This window comes from Gobio gobio (assembly GCF_949357685.1).
Source record: "Gobio gobio genome assembly, chromosome: 9".
Taxonomy (NCBI): Eukaryota; Metazoa; Chordata; class Actinopteri; order Cypriniformes; family Gobionidae; genus Gobio; species Gobio gobio.
This window is the reverse complement of record NC_137115.1, coordinates 40,738,633-40,756,026: the sequence shown is the minus strand read 5'-3', so window position 1 is coordinate 40,756,026 and position 17,394 is coordinate 40,738,633. Positions and strand designations below refer to the sequence as shown.

General features: G+C 37.8%; 1 protein-coding gene across 2 annotated transcripts in view; it reads right to left on the bottom strand.

Moving 5' to 3' along the window:
* Positions 1–464: 464 nt before the first annotated feature.
* nudt4a (nudix (nucleoside diphosphate linked moiety X)-type motif 4a) overlaps positions 465–17,394 on the bottom strand; it is a 28,514-nt gene continuing 11,584 nt past the window's right edge. Inside the window, exons 2-5 of one of the 2 annotated variants that reach the window (XM_079826063.1) lie at positions 14,485–14,595; positions 7,497–7,541; positions 7,219–7,306; positions 465–2,669 (exon numbers count right to left, since the gene is read on the bottom strand). In XM_079826063.1, the coding sequence (XP_079682189.1) occupies positions 2,464–2,669; positions 7,219–7,306; positions 7,497–7,541; positions 14,485–14,595 (450 nt within the window). In that variant the 3' untranslated portion in view covers positions 465–2,463. The remainder of the gene's footprint in view (positions 2,670–7,218; positions 7,307–7,496; positions 7,542–14,484; positions 14,596–17,394) is intronic. The other variant, XM_079826064.1, reaches the window with a different exon arrangement.

Below are 17,394 nucleotides of genomic sequence, written 5' to 3'. Positions count from 1 at the left end.
GCGCTCTGACGCAGAAAACGGAAGTGCTGCACTGTGTTTACAACATGGACAGTGTTAGAGTCTGACATGGAAGAGAAATTGTTGAATGTTATTTTTGTTGGGTTTTTTTGTGTGCACAAAAAGTATTCTCATCACTTCATAACATTAAGGTTGAACGACTGGAGTAACATGGACTATTTTTACGATGTCTTTACTACCTTTCTTGAAAGTTGCAGTCTATGTGGGGCCAGAAAGCTCTCGGATTTCATCAACGATATTTTCATTTGTGTTCTGAAGATGAGCCTCATTACTTTGAGAATTTTCATTTTTGCGTGAACTATCCATTTAATGAATTTGAGTGTAATTATTGAAGGTTAAAGGTCGCCTACTTTACCTGAATCCCACTGGCCCACTTTATCTTTATCCCACTTTAACACATTCAGCCAAAGTTGCCGAGCAATACTTGCACCTTACAAGAAAACCGACACGTTTTTAAACATTTTATTCCTTGGGAACTGTCACAATATTTGTTTACATATAGTGAGCAACCTTATAAGTTAGAAATGAAAAACTTATATCAAAGGGTTCTCTACCTTTCACCTTGAGGGAGTCCTCCTTTGAGGTGTGGCCACACCCCTAGTGTCATATTGCATCAACCAAAACTATTTTATCATTTAATGAAATAGTTTCTCTTTAATAAAAAAAAACATTGTTATGTCTCTGAAAGTACTAACCCATTGAGCACAGTACAATCAAACGGCTCACTTTACCTGCATTCACGTATATTCCTCCATACAGGTGAATGGACTTGCCACATGACTTTAAGGAAGTCCTTACCTGATTATATGTTATCTGATGTTCTCCTGCCGAATCCCTCTTCTAGACGTGTTTTTTAAGCATTATATGCACACAAGCTACTACAAACCACATTTAACACCCCAACTGGATGTTCTTTACAGACTTCATTCTGGGTTTGGAACAGAGAGGTGAATTTATTTTGTTTTCAAGGTATTTCTGATTTCCGAAGACAGGCAAAAGAAAAAAGAAAAATAATTCATAATAATATTTGTAATTTCTGTCAAATCACATTCACATTGTGGACATTTTTACACTGTAATCTTTTACAAATCAAACAGTGTTCATTGAGCCTCACTGATAAACAAGTAAAGAGCTGAGGTGCCTGTGTTTTTAGCAGTGAAATAATTTAACTTTAAAATGTCTAAAATAAACTGTGGGACTCGTAATACTAAATACTTAAAACTGACATTTTTAATATTAAAACATATTTACAACCTAACATGAAATCTTCCATCTGAAGAAAGATAAGTATGCTTGTTTTTACCATTTACAGTCTTAATAAAACAGTTTGGCCACATATTCCATCCCGTTCTGTGAATTCCGCATAAATTCCACTTTAAAAAAAGGCCCCAAAGGAAAAACAAATGCACAATTAAATAAAATTCCTCCTCAGCTATTTAAACTCCCAAGATTGAGTTATTGACACGTGAATTGTTACTGTAATCAAAATACATGTACATTGCATTTCTGCAGACCTTAGAAAACAGTGGTTTGGGTTAACATTAGGTGTTTTGCCTTTTCTTTTTCTGAAATATTCAGAATATCGCTTCAGGCAATATAAACAGCATACCATTAGATTGTCTTTCATGGACCAATGACACCAGATGCATTTTTTTTTTCTTTTTTACCAAATGCCATTGTGTCTTAAAGAGACAGTGGCTCAGAAGTAATTATAGAAGATGGAAAATGAAACCTTTATGTGCAAAGAGAAAGAAGGGTAATCAGATTGCACCGCTTAATGTGGCAAATTCACATTTAAGACCAAACTGTGAAAAGACCTTCAACTTCACAGCATGTTAAACCTATATTACAGGTAGATATCTGTGATGAAGGCATCTAATATAATCAAAAGTAGCCCAAATCCTTTTTTAGACTATTTATGTATTCTAAAATTCATGAATCATCTTTTTTTTTTTTTTTTTTCTATTTGGTTCATCAAGAATTTTAATATACCCAATACCTAACAAATATGCCTAGTTATCTATTAGATATAATTAGACAGCATTTCAAAAGACCCATACCAGTTATCCAATTTAAACAACAATCAAACCTTTTCACATCCATCATTGTCTTCCTCCACCTAAAGCGTCTGTAAAATAAAATGTCATCACGGCACTCGTCTCCATCAATCTGTGCTTACTTGACATCACGCTTCTTCAAAAATCTTTACCTTATTTGGCTTGAAATGCACATTTAGAAATGAAAAATTATGGAGAAAAAAAAACTAAAAAAAAAACTGTCCTTGTTCTTATTGACCCGGAAACTTGCAGGCATTTCACGACAAGCCTTTGGTTTCCACACTTTAAAAAAAAGTTTCAAATAGTAAACATTGAAATTATACATGCAAAACTGTCTTTTCCAATCCAAGGATAGATTCCCTTGCATCGGTGCCCTCTGGTGGCAGTTCTATCTGTGCAAATGGGCCAGTCCACAGTCTTGTGAGGCTGTCTGGCGGAGGGGGGCGTTGTCATCCGTGTTCGCCGGCTCCTGAGCATTGCCGTTTGTGGGGCCGCAGTGAGGAGTGAGTTTGCGGAGATACTCTGCATGGACAGGTTTGTGGCACTGTAGCACCCGGATCGCCTCGTCGATCTTGAACCATTTCCGTTTCCGACCTGCAAAACATATTTCAGAGCATTTTATAACACTGAAACCAATGCCGTTAACCAGCTGGACCACAAAAACAGTCATAAGGGTCTTTTTTTTTAATTGAGATCATCTGAAAATCCTGAATAAATAATTTTCGTTGATGTATGGTTTGTTAGTATAGGACAATATTTGACCGAGATGCAACTGTTTGAAAATCTGGAATCTGACGGTGCTAAAAAACTAAATATTGAGAAAAATCACCTTTAAAAGTTGTACAAATGAAGTTCTTAGCAACGCACATTACTACTAATAATACATTTGATACATTTACGGTAGGAAATGTACAAAATATCTTCATGGAACATGATCTTTACTTAATATCCTAATGATTTTTGGCATAAAAGAATGTTGCGACAATTTTGACCCATACAATGTATTGTTGGGTTTTGCCACAAATATACCCGTGCAAGTGGTGACTGGTTTTGTGATCCAGGGTCACATGTTCTAAGAACATTTTGCTAATGTTCCTATGGAGTTATGAAAACGATATTAGGGCCTGAATGTTCAAAAACGACCCGTTTTTAAGCATTTTAAAAACTGAGAATGTTATGGGAATGTTAGTTTTGAATGTTCTCTGAACGTAGTAGTAACATTTAAAAAACTTTAGACAAACATCCAACTAAAACATTTCATAAACAATGTACAGGTAACATAACTCGGAATAAATGTTCTATTAACATTACTGGAAGAATGTTTGCTCATAACGTTAGCCAAAGTGGCTGGGTAAATACACTTGCTGCTCAGTTTTATATTCAAACATTAAAAAAACATAGTTTGTCATCCAACAAGAGCAAATAGGTAAAAGGGAAGCACACAGACATATCAAATAAAAATAATTTTAGCGGGTTTAACCTTGTTAATTTGGGTTATTATACATTCATATCTTACTACGGTGTGTTAAGAAAGTCATTTATCCAGTGTGTTTTTTGTACACGTGGCATAAACCAATTTTGAATGGTTTCTTCTGTATTAAGTTTATACAGAGATCAGAATCATCATTAAGGAGACACAGACCTGGATTAAAGATCTAGACGGTCTGAAGACTTGCAGTTTTAAAAATGCACAGCTTTATTTAAATACAGTACAAAAGGTCAACTTCACAGTGAACTTGTCAGACATTTGGCTGCCCAACCATCTGACTGACAAACATTCCACTGTATTTATAGTCCTCAAAACGGTCTCTCACAAAGTGCTGAAACTTAAACATTCACCTTAAGCATTTTTAAATATACGTCATATATGCAGGAAGGTTAAAGGTCATTACTTTGACAATCAAAGCATGCATTCTACTCGGCTCCGTGTCAGGTAAACTCGTTTCCTCTCTGTGTATTGAGGCTATGATGCCCTATTTGGCAGCCGAAACTATGGTACAGGCAGAGCGAGGCCAGCGATAGGGGAGTGTAGTGACGCTAACTGGAAAACAACTGTGCCCCTGCTAACAGCACGCCTCCCTGTGAACAAACCTCGGTCTATTTATACGGCTGCTGGGAGTGAAGGATTACCTGTTTCTCTTTTCCTTTCCTCACCATCTACAAATAGTGCAAGTTTTGAATTGCGCTGTCTGTGGGAAAATGTTATTATTGTGTATGCTTCCTGACAACAAAAATTCAGTAAGTAAAAGGTTTTAAGTGGCTAATCCACATGCCTGCTCTATATCGGTAATGGCTTTGGAAAATAGTTACATAAATCCCCATATTTGCAGCTGCTTACAGATCAGCAGTTGTGTCTTATGAAAAGACATGAGCTGGTTATGATAAGCTTGTCTAAAACGATTTAAATTCGGTCCTGTTAGCAGACTAAGCTGTTTGTAGACAAAAAGTGTTCACTATTAATTTATTGCAGACTTGGTTACAGGTGAACTTTTCTGTCTGGACCCAATTTAGTAATCTATAATCTATGCGACCTGTGTGCTGCTATATTCCAAGTAGTATGATAGTTTTGCATGATTTGACTTTATTTTACAGTGTCATTGTTACACGTGTTACATTTACTTAGTAATAACTCTAATTTATGCATAATTACATGCAACTAACCCTACAACAAACCTAATCCTAACCCAATGGTAAGTACACATAGTTAAATAAGATTACTCAGTACTTAAATGTAAATTTCACCGTAACAAGGACACCTTAAAATAAAGTGTAACGGATTTGAGAACTATGGTGGAGAGGAGGATTTTTAGTGAACAACTTTATCAAATGGCTTCAGTAGAATTTTAATATAAATCACCAAAGTCCCTTTAAGACAAGTCATTTCACTGGAGGCCATCTTTGGGCATACAAGTGCAGCTCTTACCTCTTTGAATGGGGAAACATCAAATTCTCCAAAACTGGTTGCCAGGCTTACGATTAAATTACATATTTAAAATCACCATTGAAATCTGACAACAGCCTCATACATTTTTTCTAAATGCTTGAATCATGACAAAAAGCAGCCTGGACAAAGCTAAATGCGCATACGCAATCCTAAATGCGTACTTCAGAACCAGGGTTGCCAGGTTTTCAAAACAAAACCTGCCCAATTGCTACACACAACTAGCCCAAAACAAGCCCAATCGCGTTTCAGGTCTCCAGGGGGTAAAATCTGCATTCTTTGGCAGGGTTCCCCTGCTAAAATTTGCATTCCCGGGGCTAAATATCACATTATTGTGGTTGCTTCAACCTGCGGACATGAAAAACAGCCTGCGGTAACAAGTTTTAAAGTGGCCCGATTACGTGGGAAAAACGCAGACTTGACTACACTGCTCAGAACACTGGCTATTTCTATAGCAACTAGAGCTTAAAACAGCAGCTGCAGTGACGCAATGACTTTATTAATCAACAATTGGCTTTTTAATTTAGAAGGCGGGGCTTATTCGCCATTTTATATATATATATATATATATATATATATATATATATACAGCTTTCCTGTAGCTCAAACAGTAGAGCATGGCGCTAGCAACGCCAAGGTCATGGGTTCGATTCCCAGGGAAAGCAAGAATTGACAAAATGTAAAATGTGTACCTTCAATGCAATGTAAGTCGCTTTGGATAAAAGCGTCTGCCAAATGCATAAATGTAAATGTAAATGTATATATATATATATATATATATATATATATATATATATATATATATATATATATATATATATATATATATATTCTACGTGGCAAGGCAATCTCCTGAACTCCAAACTGAATGTCAGAATGGGAAAGAAAGGTGATTTTTCACGCACAACCATTTCTAGGGTTTAGAAAGAACGGGGTGAAAAGGGAAAAACATTAGTGTGCGGCAGTCCTGTGAGCGAAAATGCCTTGTTGATGCTAGAGGTCAGAGGAGAATGGGCCGACTGATTCAAGCTGATAGAAGAGCAACTTTGACTGAAATAACCACTTGTTACAACCGAGGTATGCAGCAAAGCATTTCTGAAGCCACAACACGCACAACCTTGAGGCGGATGGGCTACAACAGCAGAAGACCCCACCGGGTACCACTCATCTCCACTACAAATAGGAAAAAGAGGCTACAATTTGCACGAGCTCACCAAAATTGGACAGTTGAAGACTGGAAAAATGTTGCCTGGTCTGATGAGTCTCGATTTCTGTTGAGACATTCATATGGTAGAGTCAGAATTTGGCGTAAACAGAATGAGAACATGGATCCATCATGCCTTGTTACCACTGTGCAGGCTGGTGGTGGTGGTGTAATGGTGTGGGCGATGTTTTCTTGGCACACTTTAGGCCTCTTAGTGCCAATTGGGCATCGTTTAAATGGCACGGCCTACCTGAGCATTGTTTCTGACCATGTCCATCCCTTTATGACCACCATGTCCCCATCCTCTGATGGCTACTTCCAGCAGGATAATGCACCATGTCACAAAGCTCGAATCATTTCAAATTGGTTTCTTGAACATGACAATGAGTTCACTGTACTAAAATGGCCCCCACAGTCACCAGATCTCAACCCAATAGAGCATCTTTGGGATGTGGTGGAACGGGAGCTTCGTGCCCTGGAAGTGCATCCCACAAATCTCCATCAACTGCAAGATGCTATCCTATCAATATGGGCCAACATTTCTAAAGAATGCTTTCAGCACCTTGTTGAATCAATGCCACGTAGAATTAAGGCAGTTCTGAAGGCGAAAGGGGGTCAAACACAGTATTAGTATGGTGTTCCTAATAATCCTTTAGGTGAGTGTGTGGGATATATATGTATTTATTTATTTTTATTTGAATTTTCAGCATCATTACTCCAGTCTTTAAAATAACAGCATTTTAATTCATTATAAATGTATTGACTCTCCCTTTTAATCAATGCATCCTTGCACAATAGAAGTATTAATTTAATTTTTAAAAATAAATCAAAAGCAAATAAAAATCATACAATGCGACTAGTGTGATCTGATTCACAAGTGAACAACTCGAGTCGGTTCATTTTACTGAATCAAAAACAATTATGAATCACTTGGAGCAGTTACTGAATTAATCTGAATCGTTTATACAAAGACAGTCTTACTCTTAACATCAACTTACCGATATTGACCGAGTCCTCCCAGTCTTCTAGTGTTTCTGTAACAGTAAGCACATACACATATGTCCGATGCTTGCTGTCCTGGTTCTGCTGTACAGAATGAGAAATATAAAGTTATCACATGGCTACACAATGTGTGAATCATAGGAAAAAGTGCATTGAGTAGGTGTGAAGATAAGATTTTTATGAATGTTTATGAAATAAAGCCTTGTTTATTGAAGTATCAGTGACATGCTAAGAGTAGCGTCTTATTTTATATAAGGCAGTTTGGCAGTCTTACCTCAAACACCCCCAGTAGCCTGCCAAGGGTGCCCCTCACACCAGCCTGTTTAAGCAGGAATAGACATGGAAGAAGCATTAGAGAGACTCATTTGGTTGAACAGAAATATAGTTGAAATGACAATGCATTTAGACCCAACTTATTTTTATGATGCCTTATTGTGCAGATCATGGCACTTTAAAAAGGAAATGACTTCGGTTATGACATAAGCTGCAGCATGAATCTATCAGTGCTAACAGCGGCTTAACATGATGATGAACACACCAAATTTCTGGAACCGTACCAGCTGACGCCGACACATCAGGCCAAAACATTAGCCCCAGCTCACTGATCCGGGAGACCTGAGCTGCGTGTTTCCCAGACAACATAATGCTTACAAGGGAACATCATGTCTTCATTCAGACATTGCAAAATGCCCCAACCAGCCTGGGCTCACCCTGCAAATTGGGTTGATACGACTGCTCACAATCGGAACTGACAAACAACAGGGGGCAATTTAAGGGACTATGAGAGATTTGTCTATTTAAAATGCCCTGAGTCTGTTTCTGTCATCTCAGTGTATCCTCATTTGACATGGTCACATGACATGTGCATTGCCTTAGACAAACCCTGAAAATAAACAGCAACTTTCATTCTGTCATAGCTGGAAAAGGACCAAATTTAAACATTTTAGGAGGTCAAATGTAATTTTTATTTCCCATCCAGAGTTTTGTTACACTCGTTTATAATGCCTTTTACAAAGTCTTGACTTTGTTTTTGGGGTCTATTAGAATAGGTTTAAATGTTTGAATGTTAAAAAAAACAAAACACATTTTTACAGCACCTCTCTTCCCAGTCTGTCAGTAACGCTCTGTTTTGTTCCTGTCTTTATCAAGACCCTCCTTTCAAAAAGCTCAGTGTGCATTGATTGGTCGGCTGGACCAGTGTGTTGTGATTCATCAACCGCTTCAAACGTGTTTTGGAAATGTCACAGCCCTTACCATAACCGCGAGTTTCAACACACCATGTACGCCACTCAACCAGGAGGATTTGTTTGTGCATGCCTTGGGCAGGAAATATTTCAATGTGGGATATTGTGATGTGTATGTAACTCAACTCCTGGGCAAAAACAATGGTCCAAGCCAAAATTGGCTAAATATTTAGTTAACCATTTTATTTTCACAAATCACTGGTCAGAAAATTAGCAAGAATTACACAAATACTGTAGATAAAGGAATTGCCTTCCCCAAAATGCAGGCAGCTTTTACAGGAAGAAGAGTTAGTGTTCCACTCAATGTTGATGGCTTCAAACAGTTCATGAGTAGTTGAAAAATGTCTCCCAGTTCGTTTGAGTTTAATGTGAGAACAAATATTCACTATAGGGTTCAAATCTGGACTCTGACTAGGCCAAAACATAAGCCTGACACTTGTTCTCAAGCCACTTCTTGGTTGTCCTATTGCAAAAAAAATAACACCAAATGTTTTAAATGTTTTTATGAGACTGCATTGTCTTTTTAAGTAGTGGATTTGCTTAAATTTTGCTAATATCCTGACCAATAATTTGTGGTTAAGACAATTAAAAGCTTAGTGTTTAGCCATTTTGACCCATTTTTTTTATCAAGGCATTTCAGGGAATTCAGGAACAGTGCTTACTGATATTGAGAATAACTCACTTTGGAGTGGACTTTGTACTGTAACTTCACAGACTTTTTTTAATGTGCAAACAGCAAAATTACATACTTAAAAAGGAACACGCCGACTTTTTGGAACTTTAGGTTATTCACAGTATCCCGCAGAGTTAGATAAGTCCATACATACCATTCTCATCTCCGTGCGTGCCATAGCTCTGTCTGACACACCCACCGCTAGCCTAGCTTAGCACAAAGACTGGAGGTAAACGGCTCCATCTAGCCTCCTGCTCAATAAGTGACAAAATAACACCAACATTTTCCTATTTACTGTTGTGATGTGTATAGTTACTAGGGATGCACTGAATCCAGGATTCGGGTTCGGATTCGGCCGAATATTGGGCTTTTTGACGGGTTGGGTGTCTGCCGAACCTCAGAATTTTTTTCCACTGAACCGAACCCTAGACTTGCACTACGCGTGCAACGCTGGTCAGACGTAACGATGCCGCCGTTAAAAGTGAAAATGGAACTCATGAACATAAAACGTGGCAGTAGGCTACTTTAAGTCAAAAGAAGGCGATTCAAGTCGAGCTACATGTTCAATTTGCAATGCTGATTTGTCTCGTGGTGGCAAGGACCCTAAACAACAGCCGCTGTTAAAACATTTGCGTATGAAACATCCGAAAGAATACGAGTTTGTTAATTGTTCATTGTAATTGTTCTATAAACCTTAAGGAAACAGCGGCGAGAAGAACATACTCGACAATGTTTACTTTAGTAAACTTGACCAAAACCACACTACGAAAGGCTTCAGATGGCACTGATGTCCCGGGAATACAGAGATAACGCCTGAAAATAGGCTAACTTCCATCAACATAACCAACTTGACAACCTGCTTACACAGAGAGCGTGCTGGGGACAATTTTCAGGCGCTGTGTAAATCATCAACGTCGCAACTTTTCATTTTCCGTCACTTAGTACACGATGTAACTATACACATCACAACATGTAAATAGGAAAATGTTGCCGTTATTTTGTCACTTATTGAGCAGTAGGCTAGATGGAGCCGTTTACCTCCAGTCTTTGTGCTAGCGGTGGGTGCATCAGACAGAGTTATGGCACGCACGGAGATGAGAATGGCATGTATGGACTTATCTAACTCTGGGAGATACAGTGAATAAGCTCAAAATGTCAGCGTGTTTTAAGAGAGTTGAAATGTAATGAAACATAAAAGGTCCTCTTTAACATGACAAGTAAACAAATGTATTAAGTTATAATTAAATAATAAAAAAGGATTCCTCCTTAGGCCATAGGTCTGTTATAAAAACAACCCCCTTTGCAAGAGCTTTGGGACATCCCATCGCTGGTAAAACCCCTGGGGGGTAGTAGTTTGGGTCCCATGACTGTTGCCATATCCAGCAGCATGCTGTAATTCACAGACAGGTTTATGGTCTCCTCCAGGGTCTCCCTAACACTTGAATGGCTTGAGTTACACCTTTTAAACCATTATGTAACAAATAAATCCCTCGAAGTCTTGTGCATGAAGAATCAAATGGAAAGAATAGGACAATGTTGGCTTAGTTCAATTTTGCAATTATGGTTTAGTTAACTAAAATGTAAAACTCATTCATTCGATTTTGAATTATTGAATTGAATATGTTATTAAAGAAAAGCTGGCTGATTGATTTTGTTATACAGCCAGATAGTGTGTCCAGTCCTGTTGTAAATGTCACCATTCGTTTACCGTGATTAATTTCATACTTCAAAAACCCACTGGCTGCTGTAATTAAGCTGCATTCAAATTGGGCAACCGCAAGTGTCCTAACACCATGACTCTTGAACCTCAGGGGCATGTACATTTCAGACGGACGAGGCCAACGGTAACAGGACACGGTTTCTAAATGTCGCTGTAATGCTTCACAGCTGTCAACAAATTACCCTCTTGGCAACCTCTGCGACGGCCCTTCAATGTCATGACACAGCCCATCCTTGAAATGAACCACATAACCATTAGCTGAGATAGACATGAAAAGATTCGTTTAGTGAAGCCTCTTAAATTGAAGATGACAGAAAGCGTGCTAATGTACAGATTGTGAATGATGATTGAGGAATCTATATGGTGGTGGTGGTAGTAGTATCACATGAGCATATCTCTCATACCGAAATATATAACAGTTGAGTCAAAGGTGTGGGCAAAAACTGAACGGAATGCAGTGTGAATGAGAGAGTTAAAAATTGACTTTTTATGGATAATTTAACTGCAAAAAACATTGTATGCACAAAGACTTTTCAAAATATCTTTTATGTTCCATAGAAGAAAGAAAGGTTTGCAACGGCATTAGGGAATTTTGAGATTACATTTTTAATTATTGAGTGTGCGATCCCTGTAATGTTATGTAATATTTTTCTCAAGTCATTATTTGACTAAGTTTAAGACATTTTTCCACAAATGGATTAAAAAAAATGGGGTTACAGAGATGATGATTGGTTGCAATTTCCTGTACCGTGTTACTTTTTTAAAAATAGTATGCAGCATATATTATATACTGTTAAGTATGCAATAAGCAGTATGCATGGTGTAAAGCAAAGGAAACTGGTGACAAGATATGAGACAGCTGCAACCCATAACTCTCACCTATACATACGCAAGGTCTCTACTGGTGCCTTAAACATATAACTACAGTACAGTCAGGCCTCATTTAGGACCTTGGACCTACCGACAGACCCTCAAAAGCCTGAGGGACCACCTGATGATGCAACCCGCTTCAGTAAACCAGTAAAGATAAGACAAGACTTTTATTTTACTGTAATAAATACTTAACACAGAGATAAACTGATAAGTCCCGCTAAATAACTAAAACATTACTGACTTTTTGCGCTCTAGCGGTTAATAAACAGAACCGCATGCGTCTTGCGGAAGAACATTGCAGCCGGAGCTACTTCTCTCTGTTTATGTCTATGGCGAGTCACGCAGGGACTGTTCTCCTCCGCAGCGGTTTCTACCAGACCAGTCTGAAATAGTCCCAATAAAAACACTTATTATAAGTGTACCATAATGATTCAGGGTAAGACAAAAACACGGTTTGGAAAATGGATTCATGTTGTCCATTATATAATTTTAGTAAATCTTGAACACAAAAAAAAGTTACGGACAGAAGCTTTAAATACACCGCATATTTATGAATGTTGTTTTCATATTGGATTAGACAGTATCACTTGCTAACTTGTTTGTGTCATTTAAAAATGCACACTACTGTTCAAAAGCTTGGAGTAAAAGGGTTTTGCACTTATGCTCCCCAAAAGGCTGCACTTATTTGATCAAAAAATACAGCAAAAACAGCAATACTGTGAATAAACATTACAATTTAAAATAATTGTTCTCACTTTGTTTTAATATATTTTAAAAATGTAATTTATTCCTGTGATGGTAAAGCTGAATTTTCAGCAGCCATTACTTCAGTCTTCAGTGTCACATGATCCTTCAGAGATCATTCTAATATGCTGATTTGTTGCTTAAGAAACATTTCTTATTTTCAATGTTAAAAAAATTTGTGCTACTTCAAATATTTGGGAACACCATGATACATCTTTTTAGGATTCTTTGATAAATATAAATGATCAAAAGAACTGCATGAATTTGAAATCTTAGTAACACTTTAGTTGAGGGTCCAATTCTGACTATGAACTAGTTGCTTATTAGCATGTATATTGCTAGGCTCTTTATTAGTACTTATAAAGCACATATTAATGCCTTATTCTGCATGACCATATTCTACATCCCTTAATCTTACCAAATACCTAAACTTAACAACTACCTTTCTAACTATTAATAAGCAGTAATGAGGAGTTTGAGGCAAACATCGTAGTTAAAGGATTAGTTCACTTTTAAATAAACTTTTGCTGATCATTTATACTCACCCCCATGTCATCCAAGATGTCCATGTCTTTCTTTCTGCAGTCGAAAAGAAATTAAGGTTTTTGATGAAAACATTCCAGGATTATTCTCCATATAATATATTTCAATGGGCTCCAAACAGTTCAAGGTCCAAATGACAGTTTCAGCACAGCTTCAAAGGGCTTTAAACGATACCAGACGATGAATAAGGGTCTTCTCTAGCGAAACGATCAGTTTCTGCGAGAAACCGAGCAGTATTTATGCTATTATTTTACCTCTTATCAGACGAACGTGATCATCTCTGAGCTCAGCCATAACTTCCGCTAAGTGAGGTCAAAATACGAGCGTGGTCATAGATATATCGATCGTAGATGGCTCATTCGACTGATCCGTGCAGGCGCTAATGAGCCATCTACGTATATATGACCACACTCGTATTTTGACCTCACTTAGCGGAAGTTATGGCTGAGCTCAGAGATCACGTTCGTCTGATAATAATAGCATAAATACTGCTCGGTTTCTCGCAAAAACTGATCGTTTCGCTAGATAAGACCCTTATTCATCATCTGGTATCGTTTAAAGCCCTTTGAAGCTGTGCTGAAACTGTCATTTGGACCTTGAACCGTTTGGAGCCCATTGAAGTCCATTATATGGAGAAAAATCCTGGAATGTTTTCATCGAAAACCTTAATTTCTTTTCGACTGCAGAAAGAAAGACATGGACATCTTGGATGGCAAAAGTTTGTGAGCTAAAGTGAACTAATCCTTTAATCGTGAGAATTGGACCCTAAACTAAAGTGTGACCAAAATTTGTGGTCACTTTTGATCAAATGAATGTGTCCTTGCTGAATAAAAGTAATAATTTATTTCAAAAGAATATTTTTACAGAACCAAGTAGGTGGATTTGATTAAACTATCTCTGTAAAGTGGTTATCTGAGAGATATGGCCTGATCCGAACAGACCTCTACATGGTAATTTATTAAACTAATCTGAAAACAAGAAAATATATAACTGATTAACAAAGTGTTCAATAACAATGTTGAGTTCTTGGAGATTCGAGCAGGTAAATCAGCAGTTGATAGTGTTGCCATAGAAATGCATAATTCCCAGTTCAAGGATGCGAACAGCTTTTAGTAGAACGTCATGTTGACATCTCAAAATTACAGTAATTATGACATTCCGTCAACGCAGCATAACTTCAGCAATCCTGAAGGCTTTGATAAGCTTGTTTGTTCAGGTGTGTTTGATTAGGGTCGGAACTAATGCTGCATGTCATAATTCGCATAAATATAGCTCTGTATGCTTTCAAAATGCTCTTGCAGAACTTTGATTCCATACATTGATCGGTCTGCACTGCACCGCTTCTACAAGCACTACAAGTTCTACAAGCAACTATTGTTACTATAATTGTGACTCTGCAGGAAAGTGGACCTTAAGGGCCAGAGTTGAGAACCCCTGAGATAGAAACCTTGAGGACAGAGCTCACCTCCTCATAGACTTCTCGAACTGCAGCTCCTCCAGGTTCCTCTTCTGGCTCCATCCCTCCTCCTGGAACGATCCATTGATCTGGGTGTCGACTGCTGCTAACAAGCAAAACCTGCCACACACACACACACACACACACATACATACAAAAACAGCGCTTAGTCAGCTAGTCAAAATCCAACTGCTCATCAACACTGTCAGAACATCCTGACATAACTAAGCCTAACCTGATACATCAGTACCAAAAATACCATCCATCTGATCAACTTCCTTGCACTCTAGGAGAAATGTTGGCCTCAACATGTACTGTAGTAATTCATTTCATTTCATTAGGTGTGACAGTTCATGTTGTTCCAAACCTGCGTATGTTTTTTGTCATGATGGTTTTTGTCCATGCAATGAATGCCAATGGGTTCCAAAACAACATTGGAACCCATTGCCTTTTCCCAAAATATCTTTTAGAAAGTTTGATCACCATCTTCTACTAAAATGCGTATATATTACAAAGCATTTCTGCTTCCATAATGAGCTCCACTGCATTACTCTCACTCAATGCTGTCAATCTCCACCACTCTTCTAGAAGGCAATTGTACATCTGTGGAATCACTTCTTATAAATAAACTACCGGCAACAGCTGCCTCAGCCATAGCGACAGATTCTGTCTGCTGACAGTCAAGCTCTGCTTTAGGGTATGAGGTGTGGGAGCAAAAACAGCTGCGGCTGGGCCAGGTGACCATGAGAGATGTGAAGAAATTGCACAGGTTCTGGCTTTACATTGCTCCTGAAGGATCACACGGTTCAATCATAGTGGGCATATCGATTCTTAGGTTTTCCCAAACTTAGACTAAGGCAGATGGTTCAGTTACAGTAATTGTTCAAGAATAAAAATACAGCATGGTAATTAGAGTTAAAGTTGTTCACCTTTATTTTTAGCAATTTAGTACACTTTCATTCCAGCAAGCATTGCAGTCAATATTTGGCTATGTGATCTGCCAGGCAAAATTCCCCACCCACTGATCGCTATGAAAGCTATTTTCATTCAACTCTTGATTATATCATCCTTGGAACTGATAAATTGAATGATAAAAAACAAGGTTAGCAAACCTTCTGACTAAACAAAACAGCAAAAGGTATTTACATAAATCTGTCCAAATCAACTCAAACTTTGAACAATTATGGCTGACAGGCAGAATATATTCCGATACGTACACTACATTATTAACCATCAAGACAAGAATCTTGAATTTATTATATCTTACTTTGAGTAAATTAGAGCATTCTGAGAAATTAAGTGTTCTCCAGCCATAATCTATAAGAATTTATTAATAAATATACATGGATAAATTTGATTTAAAATGTAATGTAAATTAATAAAATCTATATAAAATTTGGAATTTCAAACGTTGCTTATTAATATCATTTCATTATTCTAGAAATATGTATGACAACATTTATGGGTATAATTAAAAAAGGAAATGCATTATTAAAATCTTTTTTGTAGTTACACATTTCACTTATTCACATATTACTTTATTCTACTTCAAACGGCAAGAATCCTGTTTGTAAAAGTGTTAGGCGTATTAGTGTTATTTTGGAAATGAGATATTATAGATTTTATTAATATATATTTTTCATTTTAAAATCTGTAAAAGTTTTAGCAATTTTGTGGTGCGTTTTTTTGTGTGTAATATGTCTATCTAGTTTTTATTTTTTATTTTTTTCAGATTTAGTACATCAAGTAAAGCTAAATGATAATGAGAAATATTGCTTTGGCAACTAGCTGAAATAATGAGTTTAATTTTTGTTTTATATTTTGTGATGACCTGTGTCTTTAGTAGAGTTTTCCCCAGCGCTGGCTGGTCACATCATGGACACCTGTTGCTTACTTCCCTTTAAAGCCTTTCAAAGAAGAAAGGCCGATGGCAGACCGGACGCCCTACTTGATTGGTTTCCTTTTGTTTGGTTGTGTTTCTTTTTGCACACACCACAATGCCACAGCACATTACATTTCCATGCATTCATTTAGCATTACTGATGCCTGACTGCTACATTACACATACACTATACTGCCAAAAGTTTTGGGACACCTGCCTTTACATGAACTTTAATGACATCCCATTCTTAATCCATAGGGTTTAATATGGAGTTGGCCCACCCTTTGCTTCAACTCTTCTGGGAAGGCTTTCCACAAAGTTTAGGAGTATGTTTATGGGAATTTTTGACCATTCTCCTAGAAGTGCATTTGTGAGGTCAGTTACTGATGTTGGACGAGAGAGTGGAGACTGCGAGCCAGGCTAATTCATCCCAAAGGTGTTCTATCGGGTTGAGGTCAGGACTCCGTGCAGGTCAGTCAAGTTCCTGCACACCAAACTCACTCATCCATGTCTTTATGGACCTTGCTTTGCACACTGGAACGCAGTCATGTTGGAACAGGAACGGGCCATCCCCAAACTGTTCCCACAAAGTTGGGAGCATGAAATTGTCCAAAATGTCTTGGTATGCTAAGCATTAAGAGTTTCTTTCGCTGGAACTAAGGGGCCAAGCCCAACCCCAGAAAAACAGCCCCCACACCATAATCCCCCCTCCACCAAACTTTACACTTGGCACAATGCAGTCAGGCAAGTACCGTTCTCCTGGCAACCGCCAAACCCAGACTCGTCCATCGGACTGGCAGACAGAGAAGCGCAATTCGTCACTCCAGAGTTGATTTTATACACGTGGCCATGGAAGTGATTGGAACACCTGAATTCCCAATATAGTGTATCTTTTGTATAGTTTTCCCTTTGTTAATAAACTTTGGCTTTAAAGTTCGGCTTTCTCATGGGTCCCAATTTTGTTGCATCCCTTTTGAGCCACGGGTCGACGTGGGCGAATTTTATGATTTTAGTTGTTTTAATTAACTTAATATCCC